The sequence below is a fragment of the Monopterus albus genome, unplaced genomic scaffold, assembly GCF_001952655.1.
Source record: "Monopterus albus unplaced genomic scaffold, M_albus_1.0 scaffold164.1, whole genome shotgun sequence".
NCBI lineage: Eukaryota > Metazoa > Chordata > Actinopteri > Synbranchiformes > Synbranchidae > Monopterus > Monopterus albus.
In genome coordinates, this window is record NW_018128044.1 from 271,361 (window position 1) to 290,496 (window position 19,136).

The 19,136-nt window shown below is 42.8% G+C and overlaps 1 protein-coding gene across 2 annotated transcripts in view; it reads right to left on the reverse strand.

Annotated features, from left to right (window-relative positions):
• The window catches only part of fam184ab (family with sequence similarity 184 member Ab), a 93,347-nt gene that overhangs the window by 19,141 nt on the left and 55,070 nt on the right, over window positions 1–19,136 (reverse strand). For both annotated transcript variants that reach the window (XM_020615369.1, XM_020615368.1), the window contains exons 9-15: window positions 18,120–18,305; window positions 13,628–13,750; window positions 12,595–12,756; window positions 11,539–11,660; window positions 8,671–8,821; window positions 5,270–5,482; window positions 1,326–1,479 (exon numbers count right to left, since the gene is read on the reverse strand). In XM_020615369.1, the coding sequence (XP_020471025.1) occupies window positions 1,326–1,479; window positions 5,270–5,482; window positions 8,671–8,821; window positions 11,539–11,660; window positions 12,595–12,756; window positions 13,628–13,750; window positions 18,120–18,305 (1,111 nt within the window). The remainder of the gene's footprint in view (window positions 1–1,325; window positions 1,480–5,269; window positions 5,483–8,670; window positions 8,822–11,538; window positions 11,661–12,594; window positions 12,757–13,627; window positions 13,751–18,119; window positions 18,306–19,136) is intronic.

Sequence of the window (19,136 nt, forward strand, 5' to 3'; positions counted from 1 at the left end):
GTATCAAGACTATGACATGAAGGTCAATAGAAGACCATTTATCACAGCACACACACTGGTGTATTAGCACCAGTGGCTGAGATTTGGCTGCACTTCTGTAGAAATGTTGGGCCATTTTAAACTTTAGACTTCTGCTGACATCCTCAACAGACTTTATGTGTTATCCCTACATTATATATTAAAACACAGACTGCAAGCGGCACGGTGACACAGTGGTTAGCGCTGTCGCTTCCAGGAAGAAGGTTCTGGGTTCGAGCCCGGACCAACCCAGAATCTGCATGTCTGCCTGTGTGGGTTTTCTCCGGGTGCTCCGGCTTCCTCCCACAGTCCAAAGACATGCAGCTTAGGCTGACTGGAGACTCTAAATTGCCCGTAGGAGCGTTGTGTCTGTCTACATGTCAGCCCTGTAATAGACTGGCAACCTGTCCAGGCTGCACCCCGCCTCTCGCCCAATGTCAGCTGGGATTGGCTCCAGGCCCCTGTGACCCTATTCAGGATAATCAATGGATGGAAGACAGAGTGCAGTATCTCTGTCCAGTTTCAGCATTTCGTTAAGACAGAAAGCTGTAATATTGAAATCTGTGATGTGAGGATGTTTCTTTCTGTCTGTAGCCACGCAAGTAATCCATGTCTTGCATTCTATCAGTCCTGAAGACACAAATGTTGGAGAAAATGATGGACCCAAATGTTAATCCCCCGTTATTACAGAAAGACACAGCTTCCATTTTAGCCCTGATCTGATGTAAATTTCATTCTACATTACTATGACATGATTTAATGAGAAAAGTCAGGATTCCATAACTATCTACATGTACAGACAAAAGCTAAGGAAACCCCAACATAGAGTCTCAATGAGGTGTTGGGCCACCACGTGCCACCAGAACAGCTTCACCTCCAGACTGACTCTCCAGGTCTCTGACCTCTACTGGAGGGATAAACACTGTTCTTCCAGATGGCGGTGGAGACTCTGTCTAACACGGCGCTCCCATAACTGGGTTGAGACCTGGTGACTGTGAAGGCCACAGAGTATGATTCGCACCATGGCCATCAGACCATTCAGTGACCTCTCGTGCCCTGTGGATGGGGGCACTATCATCCTGGAGGAGACCACTCAGTTATTCAGGGTTTTTCTTTCATTTGTCGCATGAAAGGAGAGAGAGTAATACATTTTTTTTTGTATTTTCTTTCACTGTCACTTCAGCTTCCACAGTACAATCAGAGCAGACTATGACCAAAAATCTCATATCAGTGCAAAACGTGCCAAAAGGTCATGAGAGGGTGAATCTGTTTGGATGCATGTACCCACCCACTCTGAGACACCTTACCCAGCATGGCTTTGCCCTCGTCCTCCAGTTCAAAGCGGAGCGTTTGCAGCTCTTGTTCTGAATGCTGTTTGAGCGTCTCAATGCTCTGGCGGTGAGCCTCTCTGAGAGACTGCAGCTCTGCAAGGTGATGGTGGCGGAGACGCTCCTCCAGCTCCTAATGCAGAGATGAGCGTGTGAGGAAGAGGGGTGGTGGAGGGGGTTAGGGGAACCGGGGGAGGGTGACACCGGTTTAACGAGAGGAGCAAAGTGAGGGCAGGAAAATGGTTTGAGAGAATAAAGGAGAAAATGGGATGGAGAAAAAGAGAGGAGAGGGGGGAGGCAGAGGAAGATTTGTTGATGAGAAGTTCAAGAAAATGAGCAGCATATAAGGAAGAGACGGAGCAGAAAGAAAGGAAAGCAGCAGAAAAGTGGGTTTAAGAATGGAAAGGAAAAGAGAGACAGGGAACATTTTAAACTGGCCACATCCTTAAAGCAACATCCTATGACAGAAATACAGACAATGCTCTAATATTTGAGGTCTCCTAAAAACACCTATTTTAAAATGCAGATAATTCTCCTTTATATTTGAAGGAATATAAAAAGTTTTAGTTACTTTTCAACCTTTGTTTCATGTAGCTATTGTTGATCTCAGCACCAGCTTGCTAACAAGAGTTTAACAAACAACCTACCCAGAAAAACATATTAGAATATTAGCAAAGAAAACTGGCAAACATCTATCCACACAACATCAGCATCAGGCATTAACACAGCTGACTGGAGGGCTGCCATCACACACACGCCAAGCGCAGTAACATCACACTCCTGGCAGCTGATCATTCACTCAGACAGAAAAAGCTGTTCATGTGTGAGGAGCCACATTTTGTGTCCGAGTGTCTGCGTGTGTAGTAGTGGGCTCACTGGAAATATGGCTTTACTTTCTGGAAACCACACTCACTGGTCGTGTCAAGCGTCCATTAAGCTCAGTCTGGGACGCTGGCTGTCAAACCACCACCAAAATGACACCTTGACTACAAACATGACAACAGTTCATTAAACAATTTCTCTTGAGAAACAGATAATAATACGACAAGCTTCTACCCCTCCCTCCGATTTCAGGGTCTCATATTTCCTAACCGTCCTGCAGCACAGTCTTAACACGAACCCTCCACACCAAACTGTGTACTGTACCTTAAGCCTAATTTCCTCACCAGATCACAAATTGTTCTTTCTAGTTTTCTAGTTATGTTTTAAAATTGAGTTAAATGCCAGCATACTGACGTTTACAAGGTGACGTTTACCATGTTCACCATCTTAATTTAGATGTTAGTGTGCTAACATTAGCTCACCAACAGTAAAAACACAGTACAGCGAAGTCTTAAGGGAATGTTGTTCATTTTGCAGGTATTTGGCCATAAACCAAAGTGCTGGTCATTTGTTTGCTGTCCTTAATTATGAGTTGGTAAAAATACAAGTAAATGCGTGTTGAAAGTCCAGTGGGAGGCTTTGTCACAGCAGGAGAAAGTGGGTTTTAAAAGCCACTAATGTCTCTTATTAATTGGTATTGATTATTGGCCCTTTTGTGCTGTGGGTCAGTAAAAACAGCACCTCCTCTTTGTGCGGGTCGGGTGTGGAGGCCAGCCTGTTCAATCTTCATTCCATTACTGGACAGTCGGTATTTGTTACTCTGTCCATGGGTGGATCCATTCAAGTAAGCAAAAGGGGGTGAAACTGATTAACAAGTGAGGGATAAAAGCTCAAAGACATGAACTCTGAGGTCCTCTGACAGGCTGATCCAGCTGCCTCAGCACACATCTTAAGCCCGACCCCGAGGACAATGTAAAGATGTGAGCTGGAGAACTGAGGCATTTGAAAGGGATGCAGCTTAAAAGTGTGTCTGATATACCGATTATATTCAGGGGCTAAACTGTGGAGTGATTTAACACCCAATAGCAGAATGTTAATGCCCAAACTAACCTGCAGCCAACACAGGTGTAATCTGCTCTCTTCCTCTGGTCTTAGACAGCACGCAGGCTGCTGCATCATAATAATGTTCAGTTTATTCAAAGCTTTCTACAGCAGAACAGAGAAGAGAGAATAATGCTAGCTGAGGAGATAGAGATAAAGGACATGATATTGGTGTTTATATGTAGTCTTTCAAATTCAGATCAGATCAAGAAAAAACAGCAAAGCTGGGGTTTGGCACTTAGTGCTCAAGGTTTCGTTAGTTCCTTGTTATTAACACAGTAAATTTAACACATCTAATAGTAATCTACACTCATATGGTTTTAAATGAAGGCAGAGGCCAAACATTATTGTCAGTGAGCTCTGTCACAGCTTTGATAATTCCACCTTAACGGAGCCAGCTACATTTTACAGTGCAGTAAAATAATCCTCTGTCGTTTTACTGGTTCCATCTGTTTAGTTTGTCCTTATTAAATTTTACTTTGAATTAATATTCCTGTCTTACAGATGGATGAGACAGATTGATGAATTTATTTTTGTCTTTCTGTGAGCAAAATTTCCCATGTGGGACGATAACGACTGATCTCAGTACATTCGCTCTCTAGGGACCGTGAATGTCTGCACACAATGTCACGGCAATCCGTCTGACTGCGAAGACATTTCAGCCTGGACCAAAGTGGTTGATCGACCAAACAGTGATTTGTATTAATATTCACATGCCGTGGTAAAACAGATCTTAAAGCTTGCAGGCAGAAGAATGTATAGAGTCTAAGAAATAAGATCAGGAAGACAAAAGCTGACAAGCAAATCATTTTGCTGTCAGCTGCTCCATGTGTGCTCCCTGCTTCTATTTTCAGCTTTCTGTGCCTGCACGTCGGGGACCGGGAGCTCAATTAGTTTTTGTGAATGTGTGTGTTTGTAGCAGGGATTTGCAACAACTTTATTACTCCCTGGATATAAGTGTCTGTGAAGTGTGAACAGATAACACCATACAATCTCAATGTACCTCCCATCCACCCAAACACACATCATCCCTTTAATGCCTGCACTCTGGATAATTGGGTTTTCTCTCCCTGCACTGCTGACGGAAATATAAACACCCACCACCATAACAGTTCTCCAAAAACCTTTTAACACTTTATTTCCCTGCTTAAGAACTCGGACTGTTGCGGGAGAATGAACGCTCTCAGTGAGTGACACAAAAGGTGCTCAGTTTTGTTGTTATACTGAGCAAATGCGTACGAGCTACTGTGAATCGGAGAAGAAACGAGTGGAGGAGGAGATGAAGATAACATGCAGGAGCATGTTTGTCATAGCAGTCAGTTCGGTTTACAGGAAAATAATGAAGACTGCCGATTTCATAAACACTGTGTCACTCAAGGATGATATTCTTTCTCCACGCACATAAATGCTCAAGGAGTTGCCAGGAACATTACAGCTTCCAGACGCAAAAAGGGTTTGGGACTGTGATGTATAGCTGATCCAAATCGACCTCGACTGTGAAGCAGAGGGATTAGTGCTTCTTGGCACCTTGAGCAGTGTGTATGCTGTTTGTGCACACATGTTGTGACATTATGAAGAGGAAACACAGAGCTGTCACCATAGCTACTTGATATGGAAGCGATCTGCTGTCAGTGAATGAGTAATGATGGTGATGACTCACTGACAGTCCAACCTTGACTCTAGCGAGAACATATTAGACTAAAATGTCATGGATGGCTTCTCTAACTGGCACAGAAACAAACATGCTAAAGCTTCATATGCTCTTTAAAAATGTATAACATACATTATTATCATGAAGAAAACTAACAAACACAGAGGTAAGCTACTGTAAATATTCAAAGCTTTGCAAATGTTTTGTGCAGAAATGTTTAAAAAAAACATGACATGTTTCTTTACATGAAAATGCTACAAGGTAAATTTATTATCTGCTTTAAAAATTCTTTAATTTATACTGTTTAAAACATACAGTTATGTACGTGAGCATGTTAAGCGCCACCGACCTTCAGGTCTCGTTGCCTGGCATGCTCCAGGTCCTGCATGGCGCAGCAGTGGACCTCCTGCAGACGCTGCTGCCTCCTTTGGTGCTCCGTCTGCAGCTCGTCCAGCTGCATCCTCAGGTGCTCCCTCTCCTGGCTGAACTGGTGCTGCAGCTGCTGAAGCGAAGACTGTGACTGGGACAGCTGCATCTCCAGGCTCTGCTTCAACAAGGAGATCTGGAACAGGACAGACAAAATAACTAAATGTTGGAGTGGAGGACAATACTGGGACAGCTGTGGCAACATTTACATATGTGAACTAGAAGGAAAGCAAAGCGAGAGGAGTGAGATGTATAAGGCCGTTTCTAGGGAACAGCTTCTTCGCAGCAGAATAACAAAGAAGGCCAAAGAGCTGCTGCAATCAGCAAATATTACCATATTAAGATATTAGATAGTCTTTAAACCTCCAGCGAAAGAGTTTTCTTTTTTACATTTTGCAAATAAACTGTATACACAGTACATAATAAACTCGGGCTAATGCTGACGTGCAATGAATATACTGTTGGAACAAAGCAGTACGATGCACCATACAGGTCTGTCTAGACAACTTAAGATAATAGTTATTTTGGCAAGTGTAGAGATAAACAAGTACAACCTTGTACAACCTGATTTCATGAATTTAAAGAAGCTGAACATCATTAACTCTGCATAGCTGGGACTTTGTCTGGAGATGCGTATTTCTGGTGTATATTTCATATTATCAACTCTGCATGGCAATCGATCTGTTTAATGTCAGAGCTCAACCACTTAAAGCTGCAGCAATCGGTTTCTGCTGTGACTTGAAACTTGACTGATGACAATGGTGAGGCTGAATCAAAAGGTAAAGCTGTGGACCATTAAACTCAAGGAATAAGCTGAAAGACCACGGAGTCCGTCAGTATTTGTGTGACTGAATTATGATCAATAATAAGAGGGTCTGATGGATTTCCTGTTTCGAGTAAGATTCAAGTCTCTGCCTTCTACGCTATTCTGGCATAAACTGAAACCGACTGGCTGTCGAAAAGATAAGAAAGCAATCCTGAAGGTCATTGGTGACGTTTAAACAAAAACAAAAACTCAATTTTATACTCTCCAAAAACCTGGTGTTTTTCTTTTAGGCACCTTTTATACTCTGTATATGTGTGCATAATGCTCTGTTATTGTAGCTCACAAGTGTAACAACAAATATCTGGTGAAAGAAGAGACTCAAACAAAAAATAAAAGTGCTTCAGAGGGCACGATATGTGCTTTATGGGGACAGTAAATGTGTGAAGCTGGCTGGCTCTGGGATGCTTTAATCCTGCATTAGAGGGTTTTGTTGACCCGTTTGGGGGTAATGCAACAAGCTGTAAACAAAACATTGACATATTATAACTTTATAATGGTGCCATGGGGTAAGTATGAATTGATAGTGGTATTATTACCCAGAAGACACAGAGAAACCAGGTTTGTTTCCACCTGATAAATGTCCAGTTTTCAATCCCTTTTAGCTCGTGTTCGGTTTAGTTCTGTTCAGCTCCTGAGGGAAATATCTGGCTATTTAGCTACTACAAATACCCCACTGTGTACATAGGAAAGACTCTAAAACTGTCTGCTGATTCTGTAGTGTACAGTGAGTTTACGAGAGGCTTTTCCTTGGTGTTGTTTCCAGCAGCTGCCTGCTGCTGCTGGAAACAAGGTTGATGAGTGAGAGGTGAGCGTGAACCGAAACAATGAGCTGAACTACAGTGAAAACACTGTAGCTTAAGGGAATTGCAGAGCTGGGTGATAGGTCTCTGTGGATTTGTCAGTTAGTACACATATACCACTCAGCCATAACATTATGACCACTGACAGGTGCAGTGAGTAACACTGACTATCTCATTGCCACCTGTCAGTGTGCTGGGTCTATTAGGCAGCAGGCAAACTTTCAGTCCTCGAAGTTGATGTGTTGGAAGCAGTAAAAATGGACGAGTGTAAGGACCTGAGTGACTTTGACAAGGGCCAAACTGTGATGGCTGACGACTCGGTCAGAGCGTCTCCCACACTGCTTGTTGGGTGTTCCTGGTCTGCAGTGGTTAGTACGTCAACAATGTCTAAGTCTAAGGAAGGACAAGCAGTGAACCAGCCACAGGGTCGTGAACGCCCAAGGCTCACTGATGATGAGGTTGATCTACTGTAGAAAATATACACATACATACATCAGTATGTATGTGTATATTTTTTGCCTTATATTCGTTTTTACACTGTTCATATAAAAATATTTAGCAGCACAGCTTTAATTAGCCTTTGACCAATCTGCAGGTGCAGAGGTTTCCATTTCATTTATTAATAATATAATATAATAATTAACTGTGCACAGGGTTTGAGGGTAACGACGTCCTCACACTTCATTACGTGAAGCAGCAATTTGACTCTAATGTTTACAGTACTAATAAACACACAGTAGTAGACTGACATACTGTGAGGCATCTTGTGGGTGTGCAAAACTAGTTTTGAAAAGTCACACTGTATCTGCCCACGCACCAAGACATGACTGGCACTGACAGCTGTTAAAATACAGGCTGTTAGAAAAGAGGCTGATTTCCAAACAGTGCATGTCTATCAAAAGATTGACTGCTGCTCTGATTTCACATGAGAGTAAATAAACACCTTTCTGCTGATTGGGAGGTACAAAGCAGTCGCGTTAGTTGCCGACCCTGAGACAGAGTGGTCAGGATGGCGAGCAGCAGCTGATGCACACAGCATGCAAAGATGGACGTTCATAGAGCTACTGACGCTGTGTGTCTGTCTGTCTGTCTGTATGATGACCGCATGAGAGTTATGTCACGCTACATTAACATTACCGGGCGGTCATTAGCAACAGCAGCCGGCTCTGGTATATTCACCACCGCAGTGCATAATGAATGTGTTAGTGCATTTGTGCACCAGTGTGAGAAAGAAATAAGTCAGCCCAGCACAGACAGGAGGGCTTAGAGGGGTAACATAAGCTTTGAACAGAGACAGTTGCTCTTATTGCCTTTCTCATCCTCTCTATTGATTTTTTTTTACTACTGGTATAATTACAGCCATTCGACTACATGTTGTTGGCATCTCGCTGAGATCTGCAGCCCAAGTTGAAGATTTAAAACCGTCTTTAACTACTACATGGGAGGAGCTCAGTTTAAGGTCATCTGAAGGACTAGTGACCATGTCACCTTTTCTGATGTTTCTCGATTTTAGTAAATCCTTTCTGTAAAGCCTTTAAGGGTATAAAACACCAAAACATGTCATTTTGGTGTCATTTTACGAATCTCCATATGGTTAAAAAGGCAAGACGCACCAGAGAGAAGACTGGTCGACACCCACGCATTCAACACACATGCCCATACTGTGTGTGTATACAGATCTACTGGCAGCAGTCCCACCTGTTCCAGCAGGTCCTCCACTTTCCTCTGCCAGCTCTCCCTGGCACTGCTCAGTTCCTGCTCCTTGCTTTGTGCCAGCTGATTCAGAGCTGAGGCCTTGTCCTCCTCATGCTCCTCTCTCAGCTCCTCACGTAGCTTCTTACACTCCTGCCTGCAACCCAACAAGACATACACATATTCACATTTGTGCTTCAGGTACATGGCCAATGCTGTCATCCAAAGTAATTTACTAAATCTGCAACAAAAGTAGCATCGGTTCATAATAGAGATTGCAAACTTTGCAAAAAGCCAAAAGGTCAGTGACATTACACTTGATGTATTGGTAACAAAAACTAATGTAATGGTAGACTGGAGATAAAGAGCTAAAGAAATGTGTAGGCGACATAATCCTCAGTTACACTAGGCTATAAAAATGTTCCAAAGGAGTATAATTTTTGTTTCTTATAAGCCCTGTAGACTAGTAAATAATAAACAGAAAGCTAGCTTAGCTAATACAATGTTCCAGTTCTGCAGTAAAATTACTTTCAGCACCATTTTTTGCTAATTTGATTCTGTAAATATTTAGAAAGCTTCTCAAACTCTGCAGAGTCTTTGCCTGATAAGAGGTAAAGGATGACCTGCTCTGAGTATAACAACAATATCTAGTGAAAGAAGAGACTCAAACAAAAATGCTACACAGGGGAAGGTGCTTCAGAGAGCTCACTACCTGCTTTATGGGAACAATAAATAGTCCTTTATCACACCTCAACGTGACCATCAGTCTTTAACAGTGCTGCTAACAGCTCTTTGCATGGCTGTGCATGTGTGTGCGTATGCGTGTTGCCAGTGTAATAGCTGTGTGGGAGTTGAAATAGCAGCTGTTAAACAAAGTATCAAGGCAAATGCATTTTTCTGTCACGTTGGAAGCCAGAAGGTGTCAGACTGAGGGTGGGCTTACACACATGCATATGCAGCACACTTGACATGTGTCATCATTCACATCCTCAGTATAAAGCACAGAGTCACAGACGTCGATGTGCTCTCTCTTGCTAGTTTCTGCAGCCATCTTAACATAATGCATTCCCTAGCCCCTTACCCTAACCTAAATCATTTAATCCATTATCTATACTGGGAGGCTGGAGCCAAGCCCAGCTGACACTGGGTGAGAGGCGGGGTCCACCCTGGACAGGTTGCCAGTCTATCACAGGGCTGACATTTAGAGACAGACAACCACTCTCACTCCTAAAGGCAATTTAGAGTCGCCAGTCAACCTAAGCTGCATGTCTTTGGGCTGTGAGGGGAAGCTGAAGCACCTACAGAGAATGTACAAACCCTGTAAAGAAAGGCACTGAGCCAGCCTGGGCTCAAACCAGGAACCTTCTTCCTGTTAGGCGACAGCTCTAACCACCGTCCCACCATGTTTCCAACACAGACATCCCCTAATCAGTTTTTGAAGCAGCCATTTATTCTCATTAATGTCACAGCATAACTGCTTTTACTGCTTAAGATGCTAAGATACTGGATGTTTCAGGCCTGTCTGAACAGCCTCTTCTCTCTTGTTTGAAGCAGCAGAAGTATAAAGTACACAACAGGTGAAACTAGACAAATTTCCATGATTAGTGAAGCAGCTCGGTGGTAAGAGGAAGCCTGTGTTCACAGACACTTCATACCTCTAAGGAGGTATGAGAAAAGCTGTCTGGCGAGAGGCTGTGACAGATTCAGGCTGCGATGATCCCCGAGATAAGATGTCTGAGGTTCCTAAAGAGTTTCCTGGTATTTTAACACCAACTCTTACATAATTTGACTTGACACTGGGCCTGTGTTTTTTCTGTGCTTTCCTTAATCTTGGAGTGAATCATCAGGCCAAGTTTTTGTTCACAGTACAGACTTGATCGATGCCTGTCTGAGATAATGGTAATGTGAAGGTTTAGTCAGGCGGGGAGGCAGTGTCGAAATGCTGTAATTATATCACACACGTGATCCGATATCTAACCTAAACCAAAGGACCGGCGTGGATTAATACAAGAAAATAAGCAGATACAAAAGATATATATTGCAATGAGGCGCAAAGAGATGTGAAGCAAGGCTACAAATATTAAATATGGAGCGTGACCTTTACGCAGAGTCAGGGCAGTAACTGATTAAACAAACTTGCAGGTTGAGGGAATTAGCGGGTGCTTGAGAAACGACGCTGAAGACACAAAGAAATCCTCAGGTAGGAGGAGTATCATACGACGAGAGAACACAGCTCCTGAGTTATATTTTTAATTTAAGAGAATCTGCAGAGAAGGACACATAGCGATAATAAAAACCCATTACAAACATTATATATGCACTGGCTGTTTATTAGGTACACTAAAAAGTAGAGATACACCAATCAACTGACAATCGGAAATGGCTGGTTTTCAGTGTGGTCAGCCCTGACTGATGACCGGCATCAAACAGACAAGTACAAAACCCTTCTTGTCCGTTAAGACACTGTTTAATGGTGAGATAAACCCTAATGGAGTCGTCTGGTGGCTGCTGATGTTACTGTGCGAAACGTAGTTCACACCCTGAACCAGTCAATTTCCTTCTTGGAGGTTTTTGAGTAATAACACTTAATGTGCATGGACATTAACAGAGACTCTGAGCTGGGGGCTTTAACACTGGATTGAGCTGAGACGTTGCAGAGGATAAAGCTCTGTGACGCTCAGTGCTGTGAGCTGAGTGACCAGTGTGTGGACCCGTGGGAGACAGAAACAGGGAAACATAAAGACTCCCATGACATTTCCCATCCACTCTCAATTTCATGCCCTGTCTTTGTTAATAGACAGTGAGTGGTACTCTTTCTCTTTCAGGTACTCTCATGGGCACACGCACACACACACACACACACACTTACAGTATCTGAGTGTTTCAGTCCATTTGAGCTCCAGCTCCAGAGCCATCTTGTCCATCTTAAGTTTCTCTTCTTCTTTGGTGGTGATGAGTTTGGCTTCATGCTGACGTTTCTGGGTCTCCAACTCTCCCTGAGACAGAGACAAACCTTGGTTTCACTGGAAAGTATTTTCTGCTCTGGCATGAATCCAGTTCTTTAGGCAACTCAAAAAATCTAGAATCTTATGTAGCGTGAAAAATGGTGGAAGCCTTTTAAAGTGACGTTGCTATTAATCAGTTCAAATGTTGCCCAGTGGCAGTGTCAAACCAAAAATAGCGATGACACAGAAGCCCCCTGCAAAAACACATTTTGCTCTACATTATAGGGCAGAATTGAAGTTGATAAACACAAATAAACTGTCAAAACTGAAAAATGGATTAATAGTGTGGCCACTTATATAAACCACCAGACATTTACTGCTTCCATTGACTCAAATCCACGGATCAGCTGCTTTTCTCTGCATTATATAACTGCAAACAGAATGTTTTGGGATTTGGACCGTTGTCAAATTAAACATGCAATAGGCAGACATCAGCTTAGGCTGTGACAACCTGTGGTGGCATTTCTCTGACATTTTATAGACTAAATAAGTTAGATAAGACAGAAATGAAAATTCCAGATACAGTAGAACTTGACCAAATAGGTGATACCTGACTCAGCTCTTATATGTCTAGCTTTATTCCAGTCTGAGTTTTTGACTGTGAGGACATATTACTGGTCCTCACCTCGCCCAAACGAGGATTTGTTGGGTTTTTCCACATAATAATAGTAAGGTCTAGGCATTACTTTGTCATGAGATGACTTTTGTTGTGGTTTGGTGCTATACAAATAAAACTGAATTGAAATTAAAAGTCTGTTTAGGACGTAAACCTGATTTTAGCATAAAGGCTAAATTAAGGTTTGAGGTTAGGCATGGCGTTGTGTGATGGTTAATGGCGGGCAGAGGGGCTAAAGTGTGCATCATGTTAACAGGTGTTTTCAGTGCCAAACAATGTGTAAATACTGTGTGTGTTTGTGTGTCTGACCTGCAGAGCTGTCAGCAGGTTGCTGGTCTCTCTCAGTCGGGCCCTGGTAGCATCTAGCTCCTCCAGCAGTTTGTCCTGCGCTTCCTTCAGTGTGGAGATCTGCCCATCAGCTGTTCCGAGGTCCTGCTCCCCCTGCTGCACCTCCCGCTGCAGCCGAGACACCTGAGGGGAGGACGGACAGACAGACAGACAGTGAGCGAGTCAGGCAGAGAGAACCAACCACATCATCTACTCTGTTGCACTTCAGGCTGTATCTCAGTGTGGCAGCAACCTTGAAACTACATCAGCACTTTATGCTCAGCGAGGTGGAATTTTCCATCAGAAATACTTTCAATAACCATTTCTACTTCTGACTTTTAAATGAGTCCATAAACTTTTTTGCTCCGAATGCCTGAACCCATATATGACATCTTTGTACAGATATACATTTTCATTTTCATTCCATATTGTTTTTGATATTGACCTGAGGCAGAGCTGATTGCACATGTATGACATCGGTGTCTTTCGATGCAGCCAAGCTGGAAAGCTGATTGCTGGGCCGCACTTGAGATTGAATATAACGTCACTTTTGCCTGTGTCCTAGGAACCCAGACTGTTTCGGTCATGATTACTTAACCAGGCACAGGCTAATTATCTCACGAGGATTCACCTGTATGTTATGTTTTAAGAAGCAGCTGTACTGTGAGACTGTGAAACTGATGAAGGCCAGATGTCCAAAATGTCCTGTCTTCTTTCAGAATACAGGGAATGCTTGCTACTGAGGGCAATCCTAATTTACATTTATTCCATAAACCTCCTGCCCATGTGGCAATATAGTTAGCTTACCACTGCATTTGATATTTTACTTCAATGTTAAAAACACAGAACAGCTTGGAAGATGTGAACGGAGTGCACAAAGCTCCAGCTCCTCCGAGCAGTCAACTGCTGCTTCCACGGGCAAAAATAAACTTAGATCACCTAATGTTGATAATGATGGTTTTAAATATGTAAATATAACTTTCAAGTTATTTCAGGCATGTTCTGGATGCTCTACCTCCTCGTCAGCTGCAGTGAGTTTGGAGGTCATCTCCTCCCTCAGCTCGTCCAGCTGTTGTTTGAGGAGCGTCTTCTGCTCCTCCAGTGAAAGGCGCTCCTTCTCGAACTGCTGCTCCAGCTCCTGTGGAAACCAATCGCACAGACAAATCTGTCAGACCACGAGAGCAGGATAAGCCAAAGAGCTTCAGTGAAAATTCCATGGCAAAACATCATCAAGACCAAACAGCAAGTCGGTTTTCCTTCAACATCCATGACTTTATGAAGCACTTTGACATTCAAGTCTTGCTCAATTCATTTTATGTCGTCATGTTGAATTACAGAAAGGACTGCAATGTAATTTTTCTTGAGTTTCATTCAACACAATTCTTACAACCCACAGACAAACGACTCTAAAAATCTCCAGGCCTGTCAGCTGCTCTGCGAAGCTGTGAAGTCTGACTGCAGATGAACATCAGCTGTGAGAGCTGTAGCACATTCGTCTTGTCCAAACACAACTCAGATCCCTCATATACAGGCAGCATTTCCTCAGTCGTGGTGGCCAGAACTCGCCTCTCTCCTCACTTTACATTACATTCACTGCAATCATCTGTACAAATGTCTATTTCATTGTCCTTGGCAGAAAGCAGAGAAAGAGCTCGATCATTTGTTACCATAATAAAGCTTTTGTCTTCTGATGAATGGGGAATGATTTCTGTTACAGCGTGCAGTGATTGCTGCCTTCCAAGAACAATTAAAGGTGAGGGAAACGGATGTAATGTCAAGTAAAATTTGTCACCATTACTCAGGTGGAGTTTGTAATGATGTAAAAGCCACTGACTGCTAGTTCCATAAAAATGACCCGAATGGCACAGAAACTGATTTCATGGGGTTTTGTATTTCACCCGCCCCGTAGGGGGGGTCACAGAGTGAGGGATGTTACTCTGCTGTAAGGAGCTGTTCACACTCCTCACGTGAATACTGACTGACACAAATATGGATTAGTAAAAAAAAAAAAAAACTGGTTTGAATGATTTCAAGACCATGCTAACATGCCAAATTATAACCTAATTATACAAAAACCCTCTCAATGAGCCAGTTTTCAACTTTCAAACATGAACCTGCTCACATGCCAGTCTGCTGCTACTGGCTCCATGTAGCTACTGGCTCCATCTTTCTGGTGTCTAACACTCTGATGCAAGTCTAAAAAGCCAACAATGAGCCATTATCTGCCCATCCTCCACTTTAAAGCCCCATGCTACAGCAAGATTTCTCAGATGCAGTGTTCACCTTGGAGCCTCTTTCTCCCTCAGGCCCGTGCAAAGACTTTCCTTGAGAAAGTTTACTTGTGGATTAAATGGTGAAATACTGTAGGTTTTCAGAAAAATTCAGGACAAAATAACAAGTGTTGCTTTGTTTCTTCTAGGGATAATTGCCAGCTCCAGGTTTTGTATGTCTGCTGTGCTAACTTTTTGCTGTAGTGTTTTTTAAAGTTGAATCCCTTGATGGCCCCTTGTGATGTCTTGCCACATCCACCATGAACTGTCTCAGAAACAGACCGTGTCCAGGCTGAAACCGTGCTGAAAAGCATGATATCTGGCTCAGGAGCAGGTCCCAGACTGTGCTACTCCGCCCCAAACCTGGTCTTGTGCTGAACTCTGTTCCCCCTCTGCTTCCCCCTGTTAAAACCCTGTTCCTTGTAGCGCTCCCTCGGTAGTTGTGGGAATGATAAGGTTAGGGTTCAGATTACGGGGAACATCTTGAAGGGGGAACAGATCTCAATACAACACAGGCCTTCTGTGTCACTGCATTCTGATTGGCAGAGAGAAAACTTGGGCACCAGGAAATGTCTCAGCCAAAGAAAAAGACCCACCCTCTTTAAAAAAGAAAAAAGAAGAAGGAGATGGTAACTCGTTATTAAACGAAATCAAAGGAAGCCAGTACAACAGTTATGTTGGTCAAATCCATGTTTACTTTATCGTGCACCTACTGTCGATGTCCATTCTGGTCGTGCAGAAGGCGGCACCCTGACGTACCCTGCAAGAGCAACGCTCACATTGTGCAAAGCATTGTGCAGCCCAGGCCAGTAGCTGGTCAGATGGCCGGAGTACAGGACGGTTTCTGGTGGCAGTGGAAAGACGGCTTTAGAGTAAGGGAAACGAGCTATAAAGGCAACAATGACATACAGCCATCTTATGAAGTCGGAATGACTGATTATAGTTTTCTATTTTCACATCCAACAGGTAAAAAAATGCACAAATTTTCAGTTTTGATTGTCAGAAGGATGAATGAAAGCCCAGTATTTACTGTCCTTTTAGTTCTGTTCTGCTCTCTGATAACTCCTTAGGTAAATAACCAGCTGTAGCTGCTAAATGCTCCTTGTTAACACTGTGTCTGTAGACATCTGTATAACTCACACAAACCTCCTGCTGTTTGTATGTTGTCAACTTTTTAATGTTATGTGTAATGGTTGTCCGAGGCCTGGCTGGGGGAAAATCTATGAATCAATACATTTAAAAAGTTTTCTATGTGTGTACTCATGCAGCCTTCTCAGAAACTATTTTGATCCAGTAAATTTGTCATCCGTCAGTCTGGTGAGAATCGTCTAGCAACACTTTTCACATTACAGAGAGTCACTGTTACTGTTAAAGCACTGATTAGTGCAGCTTTAAACCCACTGCATTATAAGTCAAGAAGAAAAGCAAGACTGTTCTATTTGAACTTATAAATGCATTAGAGATTTAAACGGTAATCCAATATTTGTTATGGCCAGGTAACATGTGGGATGTTGTTAATGCTACTAATTCTCCATCTCGTTGTCTTAATCACAGATACCGAACGTCCCTCATGCCAGTTACAGTAAATAGAAGAGGGAGTCATTTCTTAACTTCTTAGACAATTCAGAAAATGATGTCTGCTAAATTTTCACTTAATTAGACCTCGTGAGCAATGCTTCCTACTTGTGTTTGTTTTCAGAATCAGAATAAAGTGAATGTGCAGGTTATTAATTACGGTGACTCTGTAACACTCTGGTATATTTTATACAAAAATCCTGCCTGAGGTTACTTTCCTTTCATGACCATGTGCCACATCAGACACTGGATCTACAACCAGGAAATACAAAGAAGACAAATTATATCAGTGAGTGCATGATATTTCAGGACATGATTGGCCATTGGTTGATCAAAACAGTCAAAGCCACATGGGGAGAGATGGAATATGACACATCAGGATTCATGTCATGCCTTGCAGCAGAACAGACCTATTCATTTAAATTCCAAAGGCAGCCTTCTCACAGACAACTCTCATTATAATTTAAAGTGATGAAAGAATAGAGGTGATAAAAAAAGACAATTAACTAGATGTGACAAAACTTGGATCAGAAATAAGAATGAAGAGATTGGTGAACAGACGGATGAACGAACATTCATTCCTTGGCCTCTGTCTAACCCGTGATTTACAGACACAATAGAAAACAGATGACTGAAGCAGCATTCAATGAACGAGAAGTGAATGAAAGCTGCTACTCGCTTTCACCCTACTCCTCCTCCTTCTCCCCGTCGCTCTTTTCAGTCTGGGCATTCTGCAACAACGCTGACAGCATAATCAGGAACAACAGGGAACAATGGCAAATTACAGTGCAGATCAGAGCACGGGGAGAGGGAATGGAAATCCCACAGGCCCAGGAAGGAGGAAGTCTGTTTATGGAACACATAACATACTGCATCTAATAACTATGGAAATGCACAGGACTCTTCTCTTCTAGCTGTCATCTGATCAGGTCTACTGTGAGATATCATTTAAAACATGTCCTCATTATGCAACTTTGGTGCAAGAGAATACTTGATCACTTGCTTTCACATGGTTGCATGTGACTGGAACAAAGGACTCTGTAGAGATGAGGCTATTTCAGGCGGCTGGAACCGTGCACTTCAGCTGCAGTCAAATTAGTGGTAGCGGAGACATGGGAAACAAGAGAGCAATGCCAAATGTACGACCTCATCTATTGATATCAGTCAGTTAGTGACTACAACAACTGGAGTACAGTCTAAAGTAAATATTTCCAAATGAATGTGAATGCAGTAAAGTTGGACAAAATTGTTCCAAGTACACTTTCCTCTGGTGCCTGTAAAGAGAGTCATCCTCCCAGCAAGCTGCAGAACACAAGCATCCCAAGGACATCGTCGTTACCATCTGAATTAAGCCCCGAGCTTGATGATCCAGGTTCAATTAAAACATCCAGCTGTTCATTTTCCTCCGGCTTTAGCAATGAATGCTGATTACACAAGATGCAGCAATCTGAAAATGATTTTCATTATTAATGACCGCTTAACTCACCATCTCAAGCACCATCTTTGTTAAATGGAATGAGCAGGAAAAAGCTGGGGTTCATAATCAGCATCAAGAAGAGCCTCCACTGCATTGTTATTTATGATCTGTATTTTCAATGTGTGTTGTTTTCACCTTGGAGTGTGTGAAAAAATGTGTGTGTGGGCGTGTGTGTGTCTACTCACAGCCAGCAGACGGGTCTTGTCCTTCTCGGCGCTGCTCAGAGTGTTTTCCAGGGTCGCTCTGTGCTTCTTGGCCACTTCCTCCAGAGCTCGAGCCTGGCTCTCCTTCATCTGCGTGGCCTCCTCTTCGTATCGAGCTCGCATGTTGTTCACGTCCTTCTCGTGGGACGCCTTCTCCTCACGCAGGGTCTGGCACACACAGAAAATACATATTCATACACACTTGCATTTAAAATATGCTCAAAGGTGAGTGTTATGACAGAAGACACAGACACACACACACACACACACACACAGAGCCTGGGCTGACATTCACACCATATGTTGTATTATTCAGCCATATTGCCAAGTGGTTATTAAGAAACAGCCAAGAAATCCATCCTGCATTCTGTCTCTCTCTACTCCCAGCTTACTGTGTTCACTGTGTTGATGTTACATGTACTTTTACAAAATGTACCAACTTGGATGTATGTTGTATCATGACAGTGGCAGAAAAAAGAAACAACCTTGGGATGATAAAAAAAATTATTTTAATTAAAATGCAAAACAATTATTAACACTAGCAGCCAGTAAAAGTTGTGTAACTTCTGTGGACGAGTGTAAGTTGTGAGTCTGTCGTGAGCAATATCCACAGGCTAATGTGCTAACAAGCACTTACTTGCACTGGCAGTTATGCTGGTGACTGTAAAAGCCAAGTAAGTGGGAGAAGGCGAGAACCTATGCCATGTTAGATGTTAGTTTGCAAGCATGTGGCTGTGAGCTGAGCTTGTTACTGGAACACTTAGAGTTTGAATCAAGGCTCCAGTCACAGAAAACAGAAATTTTTCTTGGGAAACAAACAAAAAAAAAAAATCTAATTTGCAGCCCATTTACTTTGGGTTTGAACAGGGGAGCAGCTGTTTCTTCATTGCATGGGTTTAACAAAAATTTAATTAGCCAAATCTTGCCAAAAACGGCACATGGGAACAGTTATAGCCACAAGCTGACATTAGGCACAGGGAGGAAAAAGCTCCCAGAGTA